The 16,874-nt window shown below is 34.7% G+C and overlaps 1 protein-coding gene across 2 annotated transcripts in view; it reads right to left on the reverse strand.

Annotated features, from left to right (window-relative positions):
• Positions 1–16,874, reverse strand: part of VPS13C (vacuolar protein sorting 13 homolog C) — a 157,639-nt gene that overhangs the window by 21,942 nt on the left and 118,823 nt on the right. For both annotated transcript variants that reach the window (XM_074366228.1, XM_074366229.1), the window contains exons 64-72: positions 16,574–16,700; positions 12,532–12,767; positions 6,330–6,471; positions 5,121–5,261; positions 4,245–4,326; positions 4,052–4,121; positions 3,304–3,415; positions 3,080–3,193; positions 1,041–1,180 (exon numbers count right to left, since the gene is read on the reverse strand). In XM_074366228.1, the coding sequence (XP_074222329.1) occupies positions 1,041–1,180; positions 3,080–3,193; positions 3,304–3,415; positions 4,052–4,121; positions 4,245–4,326; positions 5,121–5,261; positions 6,330–6,471; positions 12,532–12,767; positions 16,574–16,700 (1,164 nt within the window). The remainder of the gene's footprint in view (positions 1–1,040; positions 1,181–3,079; positions 3,194–3,303; positions 3,416–4,051; positions 4,122–4,244; positions 4,327–5,120; positions 5,262–6,329; positions 6,472–12,531; positions 12,768–16,573; positions 16,701–16,874) is intronic.

The raw sequence follows: 16,874 nt of genomic DNA on the forward strand, positions 1-16,874 counted from the left end.
TCCCCCCAAAATTACTGGGTGAAAGACAAGAAAAACATTTAAGGCTCTTGACATAGATCCCCTTTCTACTAACACAAATAGAAAAAAAAAAAAAGCCTGTTTCTTAGCTCTACTTCCTCTAGTACTAGAGTTCTCATATTTTGAAATCTGTGATAATTTAATTTACATATGTCCTTTGATAAATAATAAAGCTAAACATATCTAATATCTATTTTTGTGAGTAATCTCATACTGTCCACTGGCAATTATGGCACTGGAATTTTTAGGTTAAAAATTAAGACCATCAATCTTTTGTTGTACTTGTCATATGTTTCTGGTTCTTTGTTTTTAAATTGTTTTCACTGATTTTGTTGTGTCTAATCTTTATGTAGTCAAATCAATTTTGTGTTTTCCATTGGATTTTTTCCATTGCTTCCAAACTTAGAAAGACTTCCTTTATTCAGAGATTTGATAGCAATTAACTTCTCTTTTCCTTGGTCTTTGTCTATTTGAACTTTATGTTGAAGGCTTCAATTCCTCTGAAATTTGATGTGTCACAGGTGAGGTGAAAATGATATAAATGAATTGTTTTTTCTCCAAGGTAACTACTTATCTCTACACCACTGCTGAATATTCAATTCAATAAACAGTCACTGAATTTATATGTGTCTGACATACAAATATCCTTGTATTAGATGGAGCAAGGAGTTTGCCATATGATTATACTGAAATCTCACCCTATTGCTATATATTTCTAAATATAATTCTGTTTAAAACATGGTCAACTTATAATGTACACCTGAAAAATTCAATGTTTACTCTACATTCATGTATTACCTGGGTATGGATAACTGAAGAAAATATTAGAGTCTTCACCTTATCTTTATGAGTAAAATAAGTGTACCTAAAGAGCAAATTAGAAAGGGACCCATCTTTTCAAGTGTCAGTGGTTAAGAATTACCATTTTTCTAAGCTAACATTCTGGCCCAAATGGAGAGAGCGAATACCCAGAAACACCGCCCTGGCATGGAACCTCCCACGCCCTGCGGCATCGCTCTTACTTGAATATGAGGTCGTCCACGTCAGTCAGAGTAGCACCGATACTTTTCAACAGCAGATTGACAGAATAAATTGGAATGATTTCCTGTTTTTCTTTGTCTGACTCTGCACCACCAGAACCCAAAGACAAACTCAAGTGCAACTGAAAGAAAAATGATGCTCAGTAAATGAAAGCTAAAAACAAAACGAAAAATTCACATACACAGAAACCAGATAGTCCAGATACAAACGCTGTATTTTTGAATTTGAGCCCTAAAGAAAGCTATCATTTTTTACACTATACGTTACACTGAATAGCTCACTTAGATCTGATTCTCCTATTTACTTTTTGATGAAATACAAATTAGTCAGTTCCAAAGCTCAAACCATAATCTTATTCAACGTGTATAAAGTATTTATATGGAGGAGCCCAAAACACTTCGTAAAAATAGCATAATCACTTTAAGAAAAAAACATATCAACTGGCTCCCCATAGTCTACTGCTCCAAATAATGGATAATCATTTATCTTCACCCAATAAGATAAATAACTTATGGTAACAACTAACAATAACAATTATAATTATACATTAATAACAAGTAACAATAACATGACAGTTACGGCAATAGTTAGCCAGTTCTTAAAAGAGTTGGAAAGTTTTCGACTTCCACAGACCCTTCAACTCAGCCCTTAAACAGGTTTTGCACATTCCCACTTCACTGCTTCCACTTTGTGCTGCATCATCATTAATGCAACAGCGCCAGAGCACACAGTGGGCAGGTAACCCAAACGTGTAAGTAAAGCAGGTGACTGTCCTCCCCATGCTGCCATTCTCTAGGCATTTTCCCTAACCTACAGAGAGCTCAACAGAGGGGACGTGGGAAAGGCCAGGAAAGCCTGGTTGCTGGGTTTTTCTTTGATGTAAAACTTTCGTTCATCCGTAGAGTCAGAGTGCTGGGATCCAGGAAAGGAAGCCTTAGTGAAGAGATCTAGCCTTTTCCTAGGGTGAAGTCATCATGGAATAAGAAAATGACTGTGGTTCATGATCTTAACTATTTAAATTCAAGGCACAATTCCTAGTGTGCCTAAAATTACATATAGGTAAATTATTTGTCTTTAACACCTCTTTGATTATGAACTCCATGAAGTCATTTTATACCTACCACAGCAACGTTGATAGCAGGCATTCAGTAAATATTTGTTGAAGGTATTCTTCAATCTCAAATAACTGATTTTCACTTAATAATGAAAAAGAAACTGTGTATACCACATAAAATGGTATCACTTTTAAACTTAACACTATGGGTATGTCTGATACTAAACTAACGTATCAATCTGAAATAATAATTGCATTTTATAAATCCATTCATTTAGCTGAAAGGATTAGTGAGTGCAATTGAAAATAATGTGCCGTGAAGTTTTTGAGAATGTAAAGGATCATCAATATTTTAAAGGGTTACTTAATTGTAAATCTGGCCCATTACACAAGTTTAGAGCTTTATGGTTGACAGCATTTGTGAATTCACTAAGCAGTCACCTTTCCCTATAAAAGCTAAAAAGAACAACAAAAGGAGATAAGGAAATGGGTTCATAAAGTACAAAATCAGGCAAGTGAAAGGTATCCAATTTTCCACTCCTTTAGTTACAAGCAAATTTTGGAAGGGTGAAAAACACCACATCCACAGTGTAACACCTACTTCAGCGTTTTCACGTTGTGGTTAGGGCACCCATTATAGCCTTCTATTCAGACAGAGTAGTTACAAAGGGCAACCAAAATGTTACACGTTGGAGAGCTCTTCTTCGCTTAATTAAGAAATGCTTTTGTCAGCTTCTTCCTTGAATAAAGGGGTTATTAATTCAAGACTAGAGATCACGCTCGGGTGACTTCTCTGTGGGAATCATGGTTGTACATATGTTACAGAGAATGGTCTTAATTCAATTAATCAAACAAAATTCCCACCAAATATTTGATGCAACAAATTAAAACCCACGTTTGTACACAGACTATTTAAAAGTTCTACAATAAGTCTGTCAAATTTTCAAAATAATAATTATAACAAACCTTAATAGGAGAAATATGGAAAAGTTCGAAGAAACTAAGAACGGACGTATCAGTCACCGAGGGCTCCACTAATTCTGTGTTTAGAGCAGCAGAATCTTCCTGAATTAACTCTGTCTGAAAAAAAATTAATCAAGAATTTCTATTTAAAGTTTTTTCCTACCATAATTAGTGCAAAGAATGATTTAAGTTTTTAAATAATTTTCCCAAGAAATAAAAATTATTACCCGTTTTCTTTTGGCTTCAGGGTCAGTTGTTGGAGTAAACAGTGCAGTAATAGCTCCTAAAAACCCCTGATCAACTTTTAAGGCCATTTCCTGAATGAGGACCATAAAATACCTAAGGGAAAAAAATTTTTTTAAGTGGAAAAGGATTTTTTAAAGATGGAAAAGGCTTTCTATCAAACCTTGTAATTTTCCACGCTAAAACTTCATTTTGGCCAAAAGCCACAGCAAGATCTTGTTCCTTGATCTCTAAAAAGGTGTTATGTTAACAAGATTAAAGTCTACTTACACTGAGTTTTTTTTTTCATTAAAGTGAAGGTTTCACTAGAGGTAATACTGTTGTATTAACACTTAGCACTTAAAGTGCCAAATTCCACACTTATCATGTTACAGAAGAGACAAAAACAACTAGATGATGTAGCATGTTTTATCTAATTTTTGAAGTCCGCAGCAATTGATTTAAAGAACACACCTCGCAAACACACTGATCATTCACATTTCAATGACTGTTTTACATTTAACAGGAACTACAAAAGAGAGAAAGTGGTGAAATGAATTTTACACTGAAAAATCTGCAGAAGCTATTATTAAAATAAGTTTCAACATAGAAAATCACTTGACCAAAAGTGGATTGAAATGTTCAGGTGGAAAATAATTTTTATACAAAAGCCACTTATAAAAGAGTAAAATTATGTTCAAAGTAGACTCTTATTTTAAATTCCTTTTGATAAACAGGGGACTCTTTACTTACTTGAACTGTAAGACTTTGCTGTACTCATTAAATCTTGTGATGACACTGACATCAATGAAAGGTTTGGGCTCTAAAAGGAAGGGAAAAAAAAAACAAGAAAAAGGCAATCAAGCTTTCCAGTAGGTCAAAATAATGTCTGCTTAACTCTTATACATAGAGTATATCTCAACACAATTTTTTCTTTTTTTTTTACCTGAATCCAAAGCAATAGATTTTGGAGGGGCCACAGGGTGAAAGACAACAGGGAACACTGTACCCGGTAACTGACTATCAACCTGAAAAAAAAAAGAAAAAAAAGAAAAAACTAACTCAGCAGGACTTAAAATAATTTAAACTTTGGTTTCAGAGAAAATATCATAGAAGATGCTACTAATTTCATCGTAATTATGTATCTGCATGTATACGTGCTGCTATTAGAAGTTTCACTTTAAATCTAAATTTCTTATATAGCTCACTAAGGGCAAGCTTTTATATAAAGGAATATATAAATATCTTCATGGCTGCATTAAAACTGTGAAGCATGAACATCATTAATGGAAATTTTTGTACCTATGGATCACGTGAGATTTCAACTCTCTGTAATTTAAATAAAATGCAAATGGAGCCTGGATATGAAATTAGAGGTTATGTACTAAGAAAAAAAAGACTAAAAATGTCCTAAAAAGTGCTAATCGGTAGTTAAAAGGAAGAGAGGGAGGAAGGCAGGAAGGGAGCAGGCAAACAAGCAGCCAAAACAACCTGCAACAAAGCCCTGCTCGTTCCCACACAGAAAGACAAAGGGAAATCCTATTTAAGGATTCCATGACATTCAAAGGAATATATAAAATAATAGTCACAGCATAAGAAAACACTCTGGCAGGCTAACTGGTCAAGTTAAAGTCTCAATAGGCACGGGGTCTTTAGACGTGGATGGTAAGTATGCTGAATCCACAGGCTACGTGGGAGGAGAAGAAACATACAAACAAAAGGATACCAATTATGATGTATGATAAAAACTTGTTAAAAAAAATTCATACCCAAGATTCCCAAAGTGATCAGATCTATCTATGGAATAGGACGACAGTGTTACCTGAAGCCAATACAGCCTGGCCCTTAAACTTCTTTGGTGAGGAGACTGCTTAAATTCCACCTGAATTCCTGATAAGAAATCTCTTTTTATAGGGCACCGAAAAGGGAGGCGCATTTCCATTGGGTCTTTGCCAAAATTCACCTGAGGAAAAAGCATATGTGTCCGTGATGAACTGGTTATGGCAATGGAGCCCATTTAAAATATCCATTAACTCACAAACTGAGAGGAAGAATGTCTTAATCTCTGGGTCTCACCAGAAGATCTACCTTAAAATGATCTACAGTTGAGATATCTGAAGCAGAATCATCACTTTTCTACCAAAGTTATGAGGAAAACAAGAAAACAACTGAAGAACATTTCAATTACATAAAATATTCTTAAAGAAGGTAAGTCATGCTTTATATTTTTTAAGAAACCTCAGTAATAATGGGTAATTCTAGATAATCCTCAAACTTTGTTTTAACAAGCTAAACAACGAATAGTTAATAGCTTATTTATGTTTGACACTAATTGTATAGTGTTTTCTTTTTTTTTTTTTTCATTTGCACACAACCAACATTTATAAGGATGAGGGTGGCGGTAGGGAGCATATCTGGTGACAATGCAAACTCAACCATCAGAGAAAGCAAAGACGAGAAACCCAAACTGTATGACTGAACCTGCGGTCAAGCTTCTGCGGTTTTCTTGGAGGAAAAATGACTCTCAGTTTCAGCAGTGTAGGAACCTGTGTAGAGTGCCCCTCTATTTGTGGACACTTACTCAGGTCCAACAATCATTCACATTTAATGAATTTAATTGAGCAGGTTTTCTTTAGAGTTTTCATCACTGAGATAAACAGTACTGCACAGCCCTCATTTAGCAATATATTTTGGTATCATTCAAAATATAAGAGGAAAAGTTTCAATAAGCAATCTTAATTTCTCCATAATCTTCCTAAAAACAAATTCCATGAAACTATCTGCTTTGTAAATAGAGGAACTTCTAAAAACACAGATGAGAAACATATTTAATTAATGTTTCATAATATATGATTTAACAACAATATACCTTAATTAAAAATGTACTAATCAACTTTATTAGTCACGCTAATTCTACTAATAAATTAGTTTCTACATATACATTTTTACTTGGATAGTAAAATTTTACTTACTACCACTAGCAACAACAAAATACACATATAAGAAACAAAACAAAAGAATTTTGGTATACCTCAAAATTATCATCTAGTTTAATCCAGCCATGGTCTCTTGATTCTTGGTATTTCTGATAGGACTTTTCCAATAAAATTATCTGCTTTTGACTAAAAGGCTTCCATTTCTGTTTTGGTTTCATCTCCCAAACAACACCAGAACTAAAAATAATTCACAATGGAAATAATTAAATTAAACACATATTTTGGTTGTGGAATTGTCATTAAACTCCAAATTATCGCCACTGTCAACCTCCTATGAAAATCACATGTATATGAGATTTTTTTAAACACCAAAATATATCTGTGTTATAAAAGTGCATACGGAAAAGAGGCAGGAGAAAGCGGTTTTCTATCACAGGATGACATCAATAAACTAAGGGACTACTAGCAAAATTTTTTCGTAAGGGGCCATATATAGCAAATATTTTAGGCTTTGTGGGTTGAGACAAAATGAAAGCTATTATGCAGCCACTCAAATAACAATAGAGAAAAAACACTTGCACCAATTTCCTATCAAAATGTAAAAATAACAATTGGGTACAATTTTTAGAAACATGAAGTCTATTAATGAGAAAAATTCCTTTCCTTCTGTCCTTCCTTCCTTCCTTCTTCTCCTCTCTTTTTCTTTCTTTCCTTCAGCGGTATAACTGACATAACATTATTTAGTTTCAGATGTGTAACATAATGGTTTCATATTTGCATACATTGTAAAATGATCACAATAATAGTTAACATTCGTCGCCATACATAGTCACACAAAAAATGTTTTTGACAGTTCTTCTGTGGGGTGACAACTTTTCACCAAATTAGGGCTCAAAGTCAGTGTTCCTCATTATTAAAATTGATTGCAATGTTCATTTGTTAATGCTGATCTGTAATAAACACCTTTAAAAACATCCTTTTACACAGATAGCTACTGTCAAACACTATCAATCAGAGAATACTAGTTTAATTAAGTATACGTATCACCTGTAATGTATTTGTAAAATTCTATTCTATATGAGAAAATTCTAAATCTAATTCTAAATTGTTTCCTACTCTATTAGATTCTTCTCTTGATAGTTGCCTTTTATCATCTGAATGTATTACAAATCAATCACTTCCAATTGAAGGTTAAACAGAAGCTCTTCCGTTAACAGTTAAATGAATCTTAAAATGTGGAGCTTTTCTTTGTATTTGCATCGTTGGTTGTCATCAAAATGACTTTGCTGTGTTGCCTTCTGCTTTTAGGCTGAATTCAATATCAATGCTGCAGCAAAAGCTAATTTCCAAAGCCATTCAGTCTTCAATAATAGTGGCTGAGGGTGATTCCTGTCATTTAGGAAAAATTTAACCTTGGCCTGGAACTCAAAAGAGTACAACGTATATCACTGTTACACAGTCAAATTGCTCTGTGTTAAGTCAAGACATTCAGCTTCCATTCCTGACAAAAATTCACTGAACTAATGATGGTTAAATCCGTAAGAGTGAATGAAGTTCCTTACTGAACACCACTGGTTTGATAACACATAACTGATGCAAATTTTCCACACAGTACCTGCTGACAAACAACATAATGAAACTATAGGCTTTCAACACTACATTCTGTGCATTTGTCCAACTATGCCTTTTTCTGCTTCAGGCGTATTTTTCCCATCATTAGTTGTAACATATCTTAGAAGATTCTGTTTCATGTACTGAATAATTACCTCTTCAACGTGTTTGAAAACAGTCTCACTTGTAGTTGTTCTATGCCGACGATTCACAGAGGCTAATTCTTCATTCACTTTCAAACGCAGCACTGGTTTCTCAAATATACAACTGAGTGGAGATGGTAACATCTGTTCACTCATCAAGAGCCAAGGAAAACCACCCAAAACTATTTGCCTTCTTTTTAAATTAACTATTGATGTTGCTCTGAATGTTCTCAATTCTTCAAGCAACTGTTCTCACCAAAAGGCTAATGGTCCTAAGTTTATTTTCTCTGGACACATTTCTTTAGCTGCTACAATTAGACATGATTCAATGAACTCACCATAGGTAAAAGGCTTTCTTTGCGTGGCTAACAAATGAGTCACTCAGAAACTAACTTAGGTTGCAGCTCCATTTTTGGCTTTTTATCTTGTGAAGAAATTCTGCTGAGATTAGACATTTTGTCTTAAATTTTCTAATTTTTCTGGCCATTGCTTTCCTGTGAGCTGGATATATTCTGGTAAGTGCTTAGGTTGGAAATGTCAATCTACTGTATTCTTTTACTACAGCATAGGGTCATGACATCATTCAAAGTCCACTTTTCTTGTTTTGACATGATGAGTATGCATCAGTAATAAAAAATAGATAAAAGTTGCAGTATAGCTATGGGTGTGGCAACCAAACACTCGAGTTACAACTATGTCACTGTCGCTTGCTGTGCACTGAGCAGCACTTCAAAAGCAGCCACAAACATGCAAAAGAATAAGCAAGGCTGTTTTCTAACAAAACTTTGCTTATGGTCAATAAACTTTGAATTTCATATACTTTTTCATGTGTTACAAAATACTATTTCTCTTTTAAATTTTTCAAACACTTAAAAATGTAAAAAAAAAAAAAAAAAAAGATACCCTTAAATCAAGGGCTATAGAAAACAGGCAGCAGACTAGATTTGGCTCTGAGGCCAGACTTTGCTGATCCCTGACTAGGGAATGTTTGCATAATGATAAAATGTAACTCCGTAATGTTTTAATTTACATAGCTTGTTGATATTAGTCAACGATAGTGTTAACAATGTCCTCACTACATAACGTGTTTAAGGGACAACAGTCTATGAAGGTAATGAATAAAATATCTACTATAAATTATAAAAATTCAATAGCAATTCATGATAAAAACTTCAGCAAACTAGGAAGAGAGGGGAACTTCTTCAACCTGATAAAAAGAACACCTACAAAAAGCCTACAGTTATTACCAGACTCAGTGGCGAGAAACTAAATATTTTTCTCACTAAGATCATGAATAAAACAAATACATATGTTCACGTATAACTGAAAAATTGTGCTGAACACTGGAATTTGACATAACATTGTAAAATGACTATAAATCAATAAAAAATGTTTAAAAAAATGAATAAAACAAAAAGGTCCACTCTCACCACTCCTATTCAACACTGTACAGGAAATTCTAGATAATGTAATAAGACAAGAGAATAAAATAAAAGGTACACAGATTGAGAAGATATAACGAATGGATGTTTTTGCTCTCAGATGACATGTTTGTCTATGTAGGAAATCCCAAAGAATCAACCAAAAAACTGCAACTAATAAGTTTCAAGACACAAGGTTAATATAAAAAAGTCAATTACTTTCTTATATACCAACAACAGACAATTAGAATTTGAAATTAAAAACACAATAACATTTACATTAGTACCAAAGAAATGAAGTACTTAGATACCTGAGGAAAACTGTAAGTTTGATAAAAGAGACCAAAAATCTAATAAATTAATTAAAATATCCATGTATGTGGATGTGACTCAATATTGTCAAGATATCAGTTCTTCCCAAGTCAATCTATAGATTCAATGCAATCCCAATCAAAATCCCAGCTAATTATTTTGCAGATGTTGACAAACTGATTCTAAAATTTGTACGGAAAAGCAAAAGACTCAAGATAGCCAACACAATATGGAAGAAGAAAAAGCTGAAGGACTGACACTACCTGGACTGACAATACATAATTTCAAGATTACTATAAAACTAGAGAATCAAGACAGTGTGGCATTAATGAAAGAAAAGACAAACAGATCAAGAGAACAGAACTGAGAGCCCAGAAATTGACACAAACAAATACAGTCAACTGATTTTTGAAAAGGAGCAAAAGCAATTCAATGGAGACAGATCAGCCTTTTCACCAAATGGTGACAAGAACACCTGGACATTCACACGTGAAAAAATGAATCTAGACAAAGAACTTACATATTTCACAAAAAAAAAAAACCTCAGAATGGATTGCCTAAAGATCCAACACAGAACTACAAAATTACTGGGAGATTACTTAGGAGAAAATCTAAGAGACTTTGGGTTTGGCAATGACTTTTAAGATATAACACCAGAACACAATCCATGAAAGAAAACACTGATGTGGGACTTCACTGAAATAGAAAATTTCTGCTGTGAAAGACACTGTTAAAAGAATAAAAAGACAAGGCACAGGCTGGAGAAAACATCTGCAAAACATACATCGGATAAAAGACTGATACCCCAAATATACAAAGAACTCTTAAAACTCAACAATAAGAAAACAAAAAATCTGAAATTGGGCCAAAGATCTGTACCTCACTAAAGAAGATATTCAAATGACAAGTAAGCATATGAAAAGAGGCTCAACATCATACGAAACTAGGTAACTGCAATTAAAACGAGGTATCACTACACGCCCATTGTAATAGCCAAACTCCAGACACAGACAGCACCAAGTGCTGACAAGGATGTGGAGCAAAAGGAACTCTCACACATTCCTGGCAGGATTACCAGTTTCTCACAAAACTAATCTTACTCTACCGTATGATCCAGTAATCATGTTTGCTGATATTTACCCAAATGTGGTGAAAACTTACGTCTACACCAAAAACCTGCACATGACTGTTTATAGCAGCTTTATTCATAACTACTCGAACTTGGAAACAACTAAGATGTCCTTTAACAGGTGACTGGATAAATAAATTGTGGTACATCTACACATGCAATTATTATTCAGTGATTAAAAAAAAATCAGTTATCAAGCCACAAAAAGACACCAGTAACCTTAAAAGGACACTACTAAGTGAAAGAAGCCAATTAGAAAAGGCTCTATGTACAATTCCAATGTTACGGTATTTTGGAAAAAGCAAAACTTTGGAGATGGCAAAAAGATGGGTGGTTTTCAGGTGTTCAACGGGAGGGAGGGAGCGAGGGATGAGTAAGTGGAGCATGGGTGATTTTTAGAGAAGTGCAACTGTACTATAGGATCCTGCAATGGCGGACACATGTTATACATTTGTCAGAATCCACAGAATTTACAGCACAAAGAGCAAACACAAACATCATCACCACAGTACACTGTAGAAAATAATGTATCAACATTAGCTCATCGATAGTAACAAATGTACCACGTTATTTCAAGACGTTAAAAACGGGAAACTGGGACGATTTACTTTCCTCAGTACACATCCTTACTAAATGAGTACTGAATCTGCAGTGTGTCAGCAAAAGGCAATCAAGTTCTTTTAGATGAAAATGTCCTTATAAATAAAGGTCAATCTAACAAAATATAATACCATATACAACACTAAAATAAGTTACATCAAAGAACAAGAGAGTGAAGAAAGTTGGATTTATGTGGCTTATAAGAGATTTTCATATTTAGTTAAAAATATCCTACAATAATGAAATGTACAGCTGAGAGAATATATTACTCATAAATACATAAATATATTAATTTATATTAATGGTATGTTTAATACCATTTACTGAACCCTTAATCTGTCAGGTGCTGTGCAAAGAACATCACATACATGATCTCTCTATTTACTTAAGTTTATACCTCACTAAACACATGATTATTGACAGATCCTATGCTGGTTATAGCTGGTAGTAGCCATTCTCCCCTACGGCCTCCAAAAAAGAATGAGTCTTTTATCAAAGGTAGTGTGACCGAGAAAACCAAAAGAAATCAATTCAAATGTTTTTCTTAGGTAGGTATAAGCAGAACCAGAGAAAATAACTGGTCCCATCACTATTAAAAATTTCTAAACAACACACCCATTAAAGACTATGTACCCATGTCAAATGCTGCCTCCACTATGAACGCTTTCTTCAATTTATGTGGCCCATCACTGTTGGCTCCCCCGACCCACACCAGTTTCTCTAGCCTCTACAGCGCAGAACAAGTTAGTTGCTTCTACTTCTGTATTCCCACTGCATGTATATCTACTTCTTTGCAACATTCCTCGGCATTTCTATAATTCATTTTTAAACATACATATAAACAACAAAGAAAGAAACACATGTCCTTCTTCCCCACCAACTGATGAGTACTGCAAGGGCAAAGGCATTACCTCAGCATCTTTCTAAGGGACTTTCCAACTAGCAATGAAAACAGGTGTTCGGTAAGTTTTGTTGAAAGAATGAAATTGAGAACAGGTATCTGTTTACTCTCATTAAACCTGATATAACGAACTCAGTGCCTTTCCAAGAGCTCTGATGCTTCATCTTCCTTCTTCTGTACCTGGTTATCCCGACATATGAGACTTCCTGCTTGTCCTCGTTGTTTACCAGTGAAAGCCCAAGGCTATGCAGAGACAGCGTTACTTCATGACGGGCTTGCTCCGCTTCCTCCGCCTGCAGTGCTCTGGAGACCAAGGCCACATCATCAGTGAAAAGCAGAACTCTCTGGCGCCCATCTAGAAATGATACCCAGTGTATCTGGATGTTGGCATCATATGGAAACTGCCCACATTCATCCTAGGGAAAAGAGAGACAATGTTAACACCACAAACAGTAAGTTTTTATTAGGTCAAGCTGAACTACGGTAACTGAGAAAGCATGGCTACATAAAACTATCAAAATGACAACCAAGTTATAATCTGTTTTGAAATATACTCTCCATTTTTTTTTCAAACAACAAAGATTAACAGATTTAATAATTTTTAAACTGTAGTTTGAGTTACCCGGTTAGTGCTCAGAGGGCACTGAGCAGGAACAAGAGTATCCTTCGAAGACACCAGAGTCATCAGATGCTTACTTGCTTCCCAGATGGACAACAGAATGGTTTAGAAGTTTATTGGAAAAGTAACCTCAGGTAAAACTAACCTACTTTATTTTTATGTTTTAATAATTTACAACATTGCAAATACCTATATAAATCACACTGTTGAATAGTCAAACCTGTGATGATCAATTTTTACTAAGTTTCAGTAAGAAGAGCCTTCTTGGCTGACAGTCTCAAATAGCACTTAAAAATATGAGGCTTGATTTGGTGAGAGTTTTCAGAGATTTAAATAATGACTCTTCTTCATTCTGGATTTAACATAAATATAACAACAGTTCAACAGGCAGTACAACTATTATGTGCCTTTCATCTCATGCTTTCTTGGAAAACAAAAACAAAAACAAAAAACAAATTAATAAACGATGTGACCAAGGGCACAGGACTAGTTGATTTCTGTTGTTTAAAATTTACCTATTGCTTTTAGCACATGTCAAAGTAGATTGCCCAATTTTTTTTACCCTAATGTGATCAAATTTTGGAACTGTTTCGGAGGCACCTATTAAGAAAATGCATTCTCTCTTTGTAAACTACAAAATTTGATACATATCTTGGTTCAATCTTACTTATTATTCAAATACTCTCTAATCCTATTTGTTTTTCATCTATTTGATCTGTTAAAAATTAAATGAGGTATCTTAAAATATCCTAACGCAATCCATGTTTCAGTTGACTTCCAGCATCTTAAGTTTTACATTTTGATGCAGTATTATTCATTCCATGAAGGTTTATGGCTATCGTGTCTTCTCTGTCACATTATCATATTCTATTTAATGATTTTTGTCTTGAGTTACAGCTGTTCAGAAATTTAAATCAACATTTCTTTCATTTGCCTGTTAAATCTTTACTATCTCCTCATGCTTTTAACTTTCTGTGTTAATTCAGTTAAAACAGATCTCCTGTAAGTAGCAGATGGTTAGAAACTATTTTTTAGCTTCATCTGAATGTGGTCTTTTTGTAAAACCATCCATTTTTTAATTGAATTATACTTAATTTACAATGTTTGTTAGTTTCCAGTGTACAGCAAAGTGGTTCAGTTTACATATATCATGTATACAAAAATATATATGGTATAAATATATATTTATAAACATATATAGTATATAATATATAATATATGTATATTCTTTTTCAGATTCTTTTCCATTATTGGTTACTATAAGATACTGAATATAGTTCCCTGTGCTGTATAGTAGGTCACTGTTGTTTACCTATTTTATATACAGTAGTGTGCGTGTTAATCCCAAACTCCTAACTTATCACTTATATGTGGAATCTAAAAAAATAATACAAATAAACTTATTTACAAAACAGAATTAGACTCAAAGACACAAAAAACAAACTTACAGCTACCAAAGGGGAAACTGGGGTGGGAAGGAGGGATAAATTAAGAGTTTGAATGTGGTCTTTCAATAGGAAAATTTAAACCATTTCATTTACTGACATAATTGATGAGAAGCATGGTTTGGTGGGAAAAGTTCACGGATTGCGAAGTCAGACAGACCTGGTTTCAAATTCTAACCAGTGGTTCTAAGTTCCAATCATAAGACTTAGTGATAATATATGACAAGCATTAACACATGATATATACTCAATGAAAGTCATTTGCCACTTACTACAGACTTCTTTAGGTTTCCTTCTTTTATTATAAAGGGCAAATTTTTCTTTATTTTCATTTTCTCAATTGTTTTAGAATTCTTTTATCATTGATTTTAGTTCTACTAGGTGGTATCTTTAAAAAAAAAAAACCATAATCTTTGATCTACACTTCCTTAATTAAAATTCAGGATTAAATGGTGCCAATATAGTATATTCAGAACATATTGTTTCCCTGCTCCCCTTTCACTTTATTTTGTTGTCTTTGTCTTTTATTTCACCATGCTTTTTTCTATTTCATAGTTGTCATATCTTTAAAACTTAGCTGAGGATCCCAGGCATACATTCTGAAAATTTTCTCTGGTCCTCCTGCAGTAAAAAAGTTTTCAGAAGCATAATCATCCTCTGAATGTTTAGGGAAATGCTACACTTTTCTGTGGAAGTATTTTTTTCATAAAACCCATGGTTTTCTTCCTCTTTATTCACACGTACTGAGAAAAGTGTTTTCCAATACTATATGCATTTTCTTTGAACGCCCTTCTCATGTCCACCTGGGCCCGAGCAGAACTCCCTGTTCAGATCAACCCAGTGGACAAGAAATGGACAACTGGTTGGCTTCTAGCTCGGTTTCATCATCTGGCAGGTTACCGGCTGACTGAGGAGTGATTATCTACTCTTCTTACTGCCTGGTATCTCTTAACACCAATCAGAAGATAAACTTTTAAAGCCACAATCCCGTGCATACACTAGTATCAGGTTCTTTCTGACTCTGCCTCATTATGCAGACTTTGACCGTCTCCTGTAGGATGCCATTCCCACCTCTCCCCACTCTCCCTCCAGGGCCTGGACGCTACCATCTGGGAGCTGTGGTTGCTGGGGAGCATTACATGTGAGCGGAAGGAAAGTACCGCCAGCACAGACAGACCCCTGGTAGAGCCACTGTGTCTCTGAGCCAGAGGGCTAAGAGTATCGGGGAATTTCAGCTTCTCTCTAACACTTATAAACCCTGAGAGCTTTTCTGCTGTAAAAAGTAAAGCACAGGCAGGCAACAGAGCTCCATCAAACTGCCATGTGAAAATCACTCCAAGAATCCTGTAACTATCAGTCTGATTTTTCAAAAGTGGGTAAGTCTGTCTCTTTTATGGGTATTTCAGAGGGAAACAGGAGAGGATAGTTCAGTCACTGTTGGCCAATTACCATTTGAAAGGAGTCAAGAAAGCTCTTTTTAACAACTGGCATTATCAGACAATGGAATATGACACAGTATGAACTTCTCATGATAGTTTCTTGACAGGATATATTCCTACAGAAACCAGATGACCTATCACTCACGGAGGGGCAATGCCTGTATTAGAGGGAGGCTGGCAGACGGATTCTTAAGCCCTTTCCGAAGTCTAAGACTCTAAGAAATAACGTATTTAGTTAATTCAGCTATCTAAACATTGTTCCAATAAATACTTCCTTAAATTTCTTATATGGGGTAATTTGCATACTGTCAGACTCCTTTAATTAACAAAACATATGGCCTTAACAGCGAAACCATGTCTAAAAACCTCACAGCCAACAGTGGTATGTATATGAAGTTGTTTTTCACTTAGTCTTAAAATTCCTTCCTTTTAAATAAAAGGAAATAAAGAAGCACTTTACTGGTATTTACTTAGGCAAGATGAAGCAGGCCTACTGTTTAAATTGTAAATAAATTATTTTAACTGAAAATTATTTTTCTCTTAGGAGAAAATACTGGTATGGACTATCTGCAATCTAAAGCCCAAAAGTAACTTATTTTGAAATTTTACTTCCACTTTTTAGTTCAGTAAGGACGGAGATGACTGTGTGAAGCTAACGTGTCTACTCCCTTTGCTATGAGGTACCTCATAGCATAATACTCGTTCACATCAAATGATACCTTTAACAGATCATGTTCCCCAGTATTTGCTGCGTAAGTCCATGTAAGTTTTCTGGTACCAGTAGGATCTGCCCAGGCAAAGAGTCGAACCTGTCTTGGCAGCAGTACCATTTCTTCCTGCAACCCCCTGAAACACAAGCAACAGAGGGAAGATTAAAATACGCTGGCCTCAAGAATCCTGCAGGACCTGTGGTTTACTGAGGAGGGGACTGAAACAAACATCTTATAGAACTGCCTTTGCTAACAAAACACAACTCTGTTTAAAAATAAGTAACCTAAAATGTCCAATAAGCTAATGATT

This window comes from Camelus bactrianus, chromosome 6 (assembly GCF_048773025.1).
Source record: "Camelus bactrianus isolate YW-2024 breed Bactrian camel chromosome 6, ASM4877302v1, whole genome shotgun sequence".
Lineage (NCBI taxonomy): Eukaryota > Metazoa > Chordata > Mammalia > Artiodactyla > Camelidae > Camelus > Camelus bactrianus.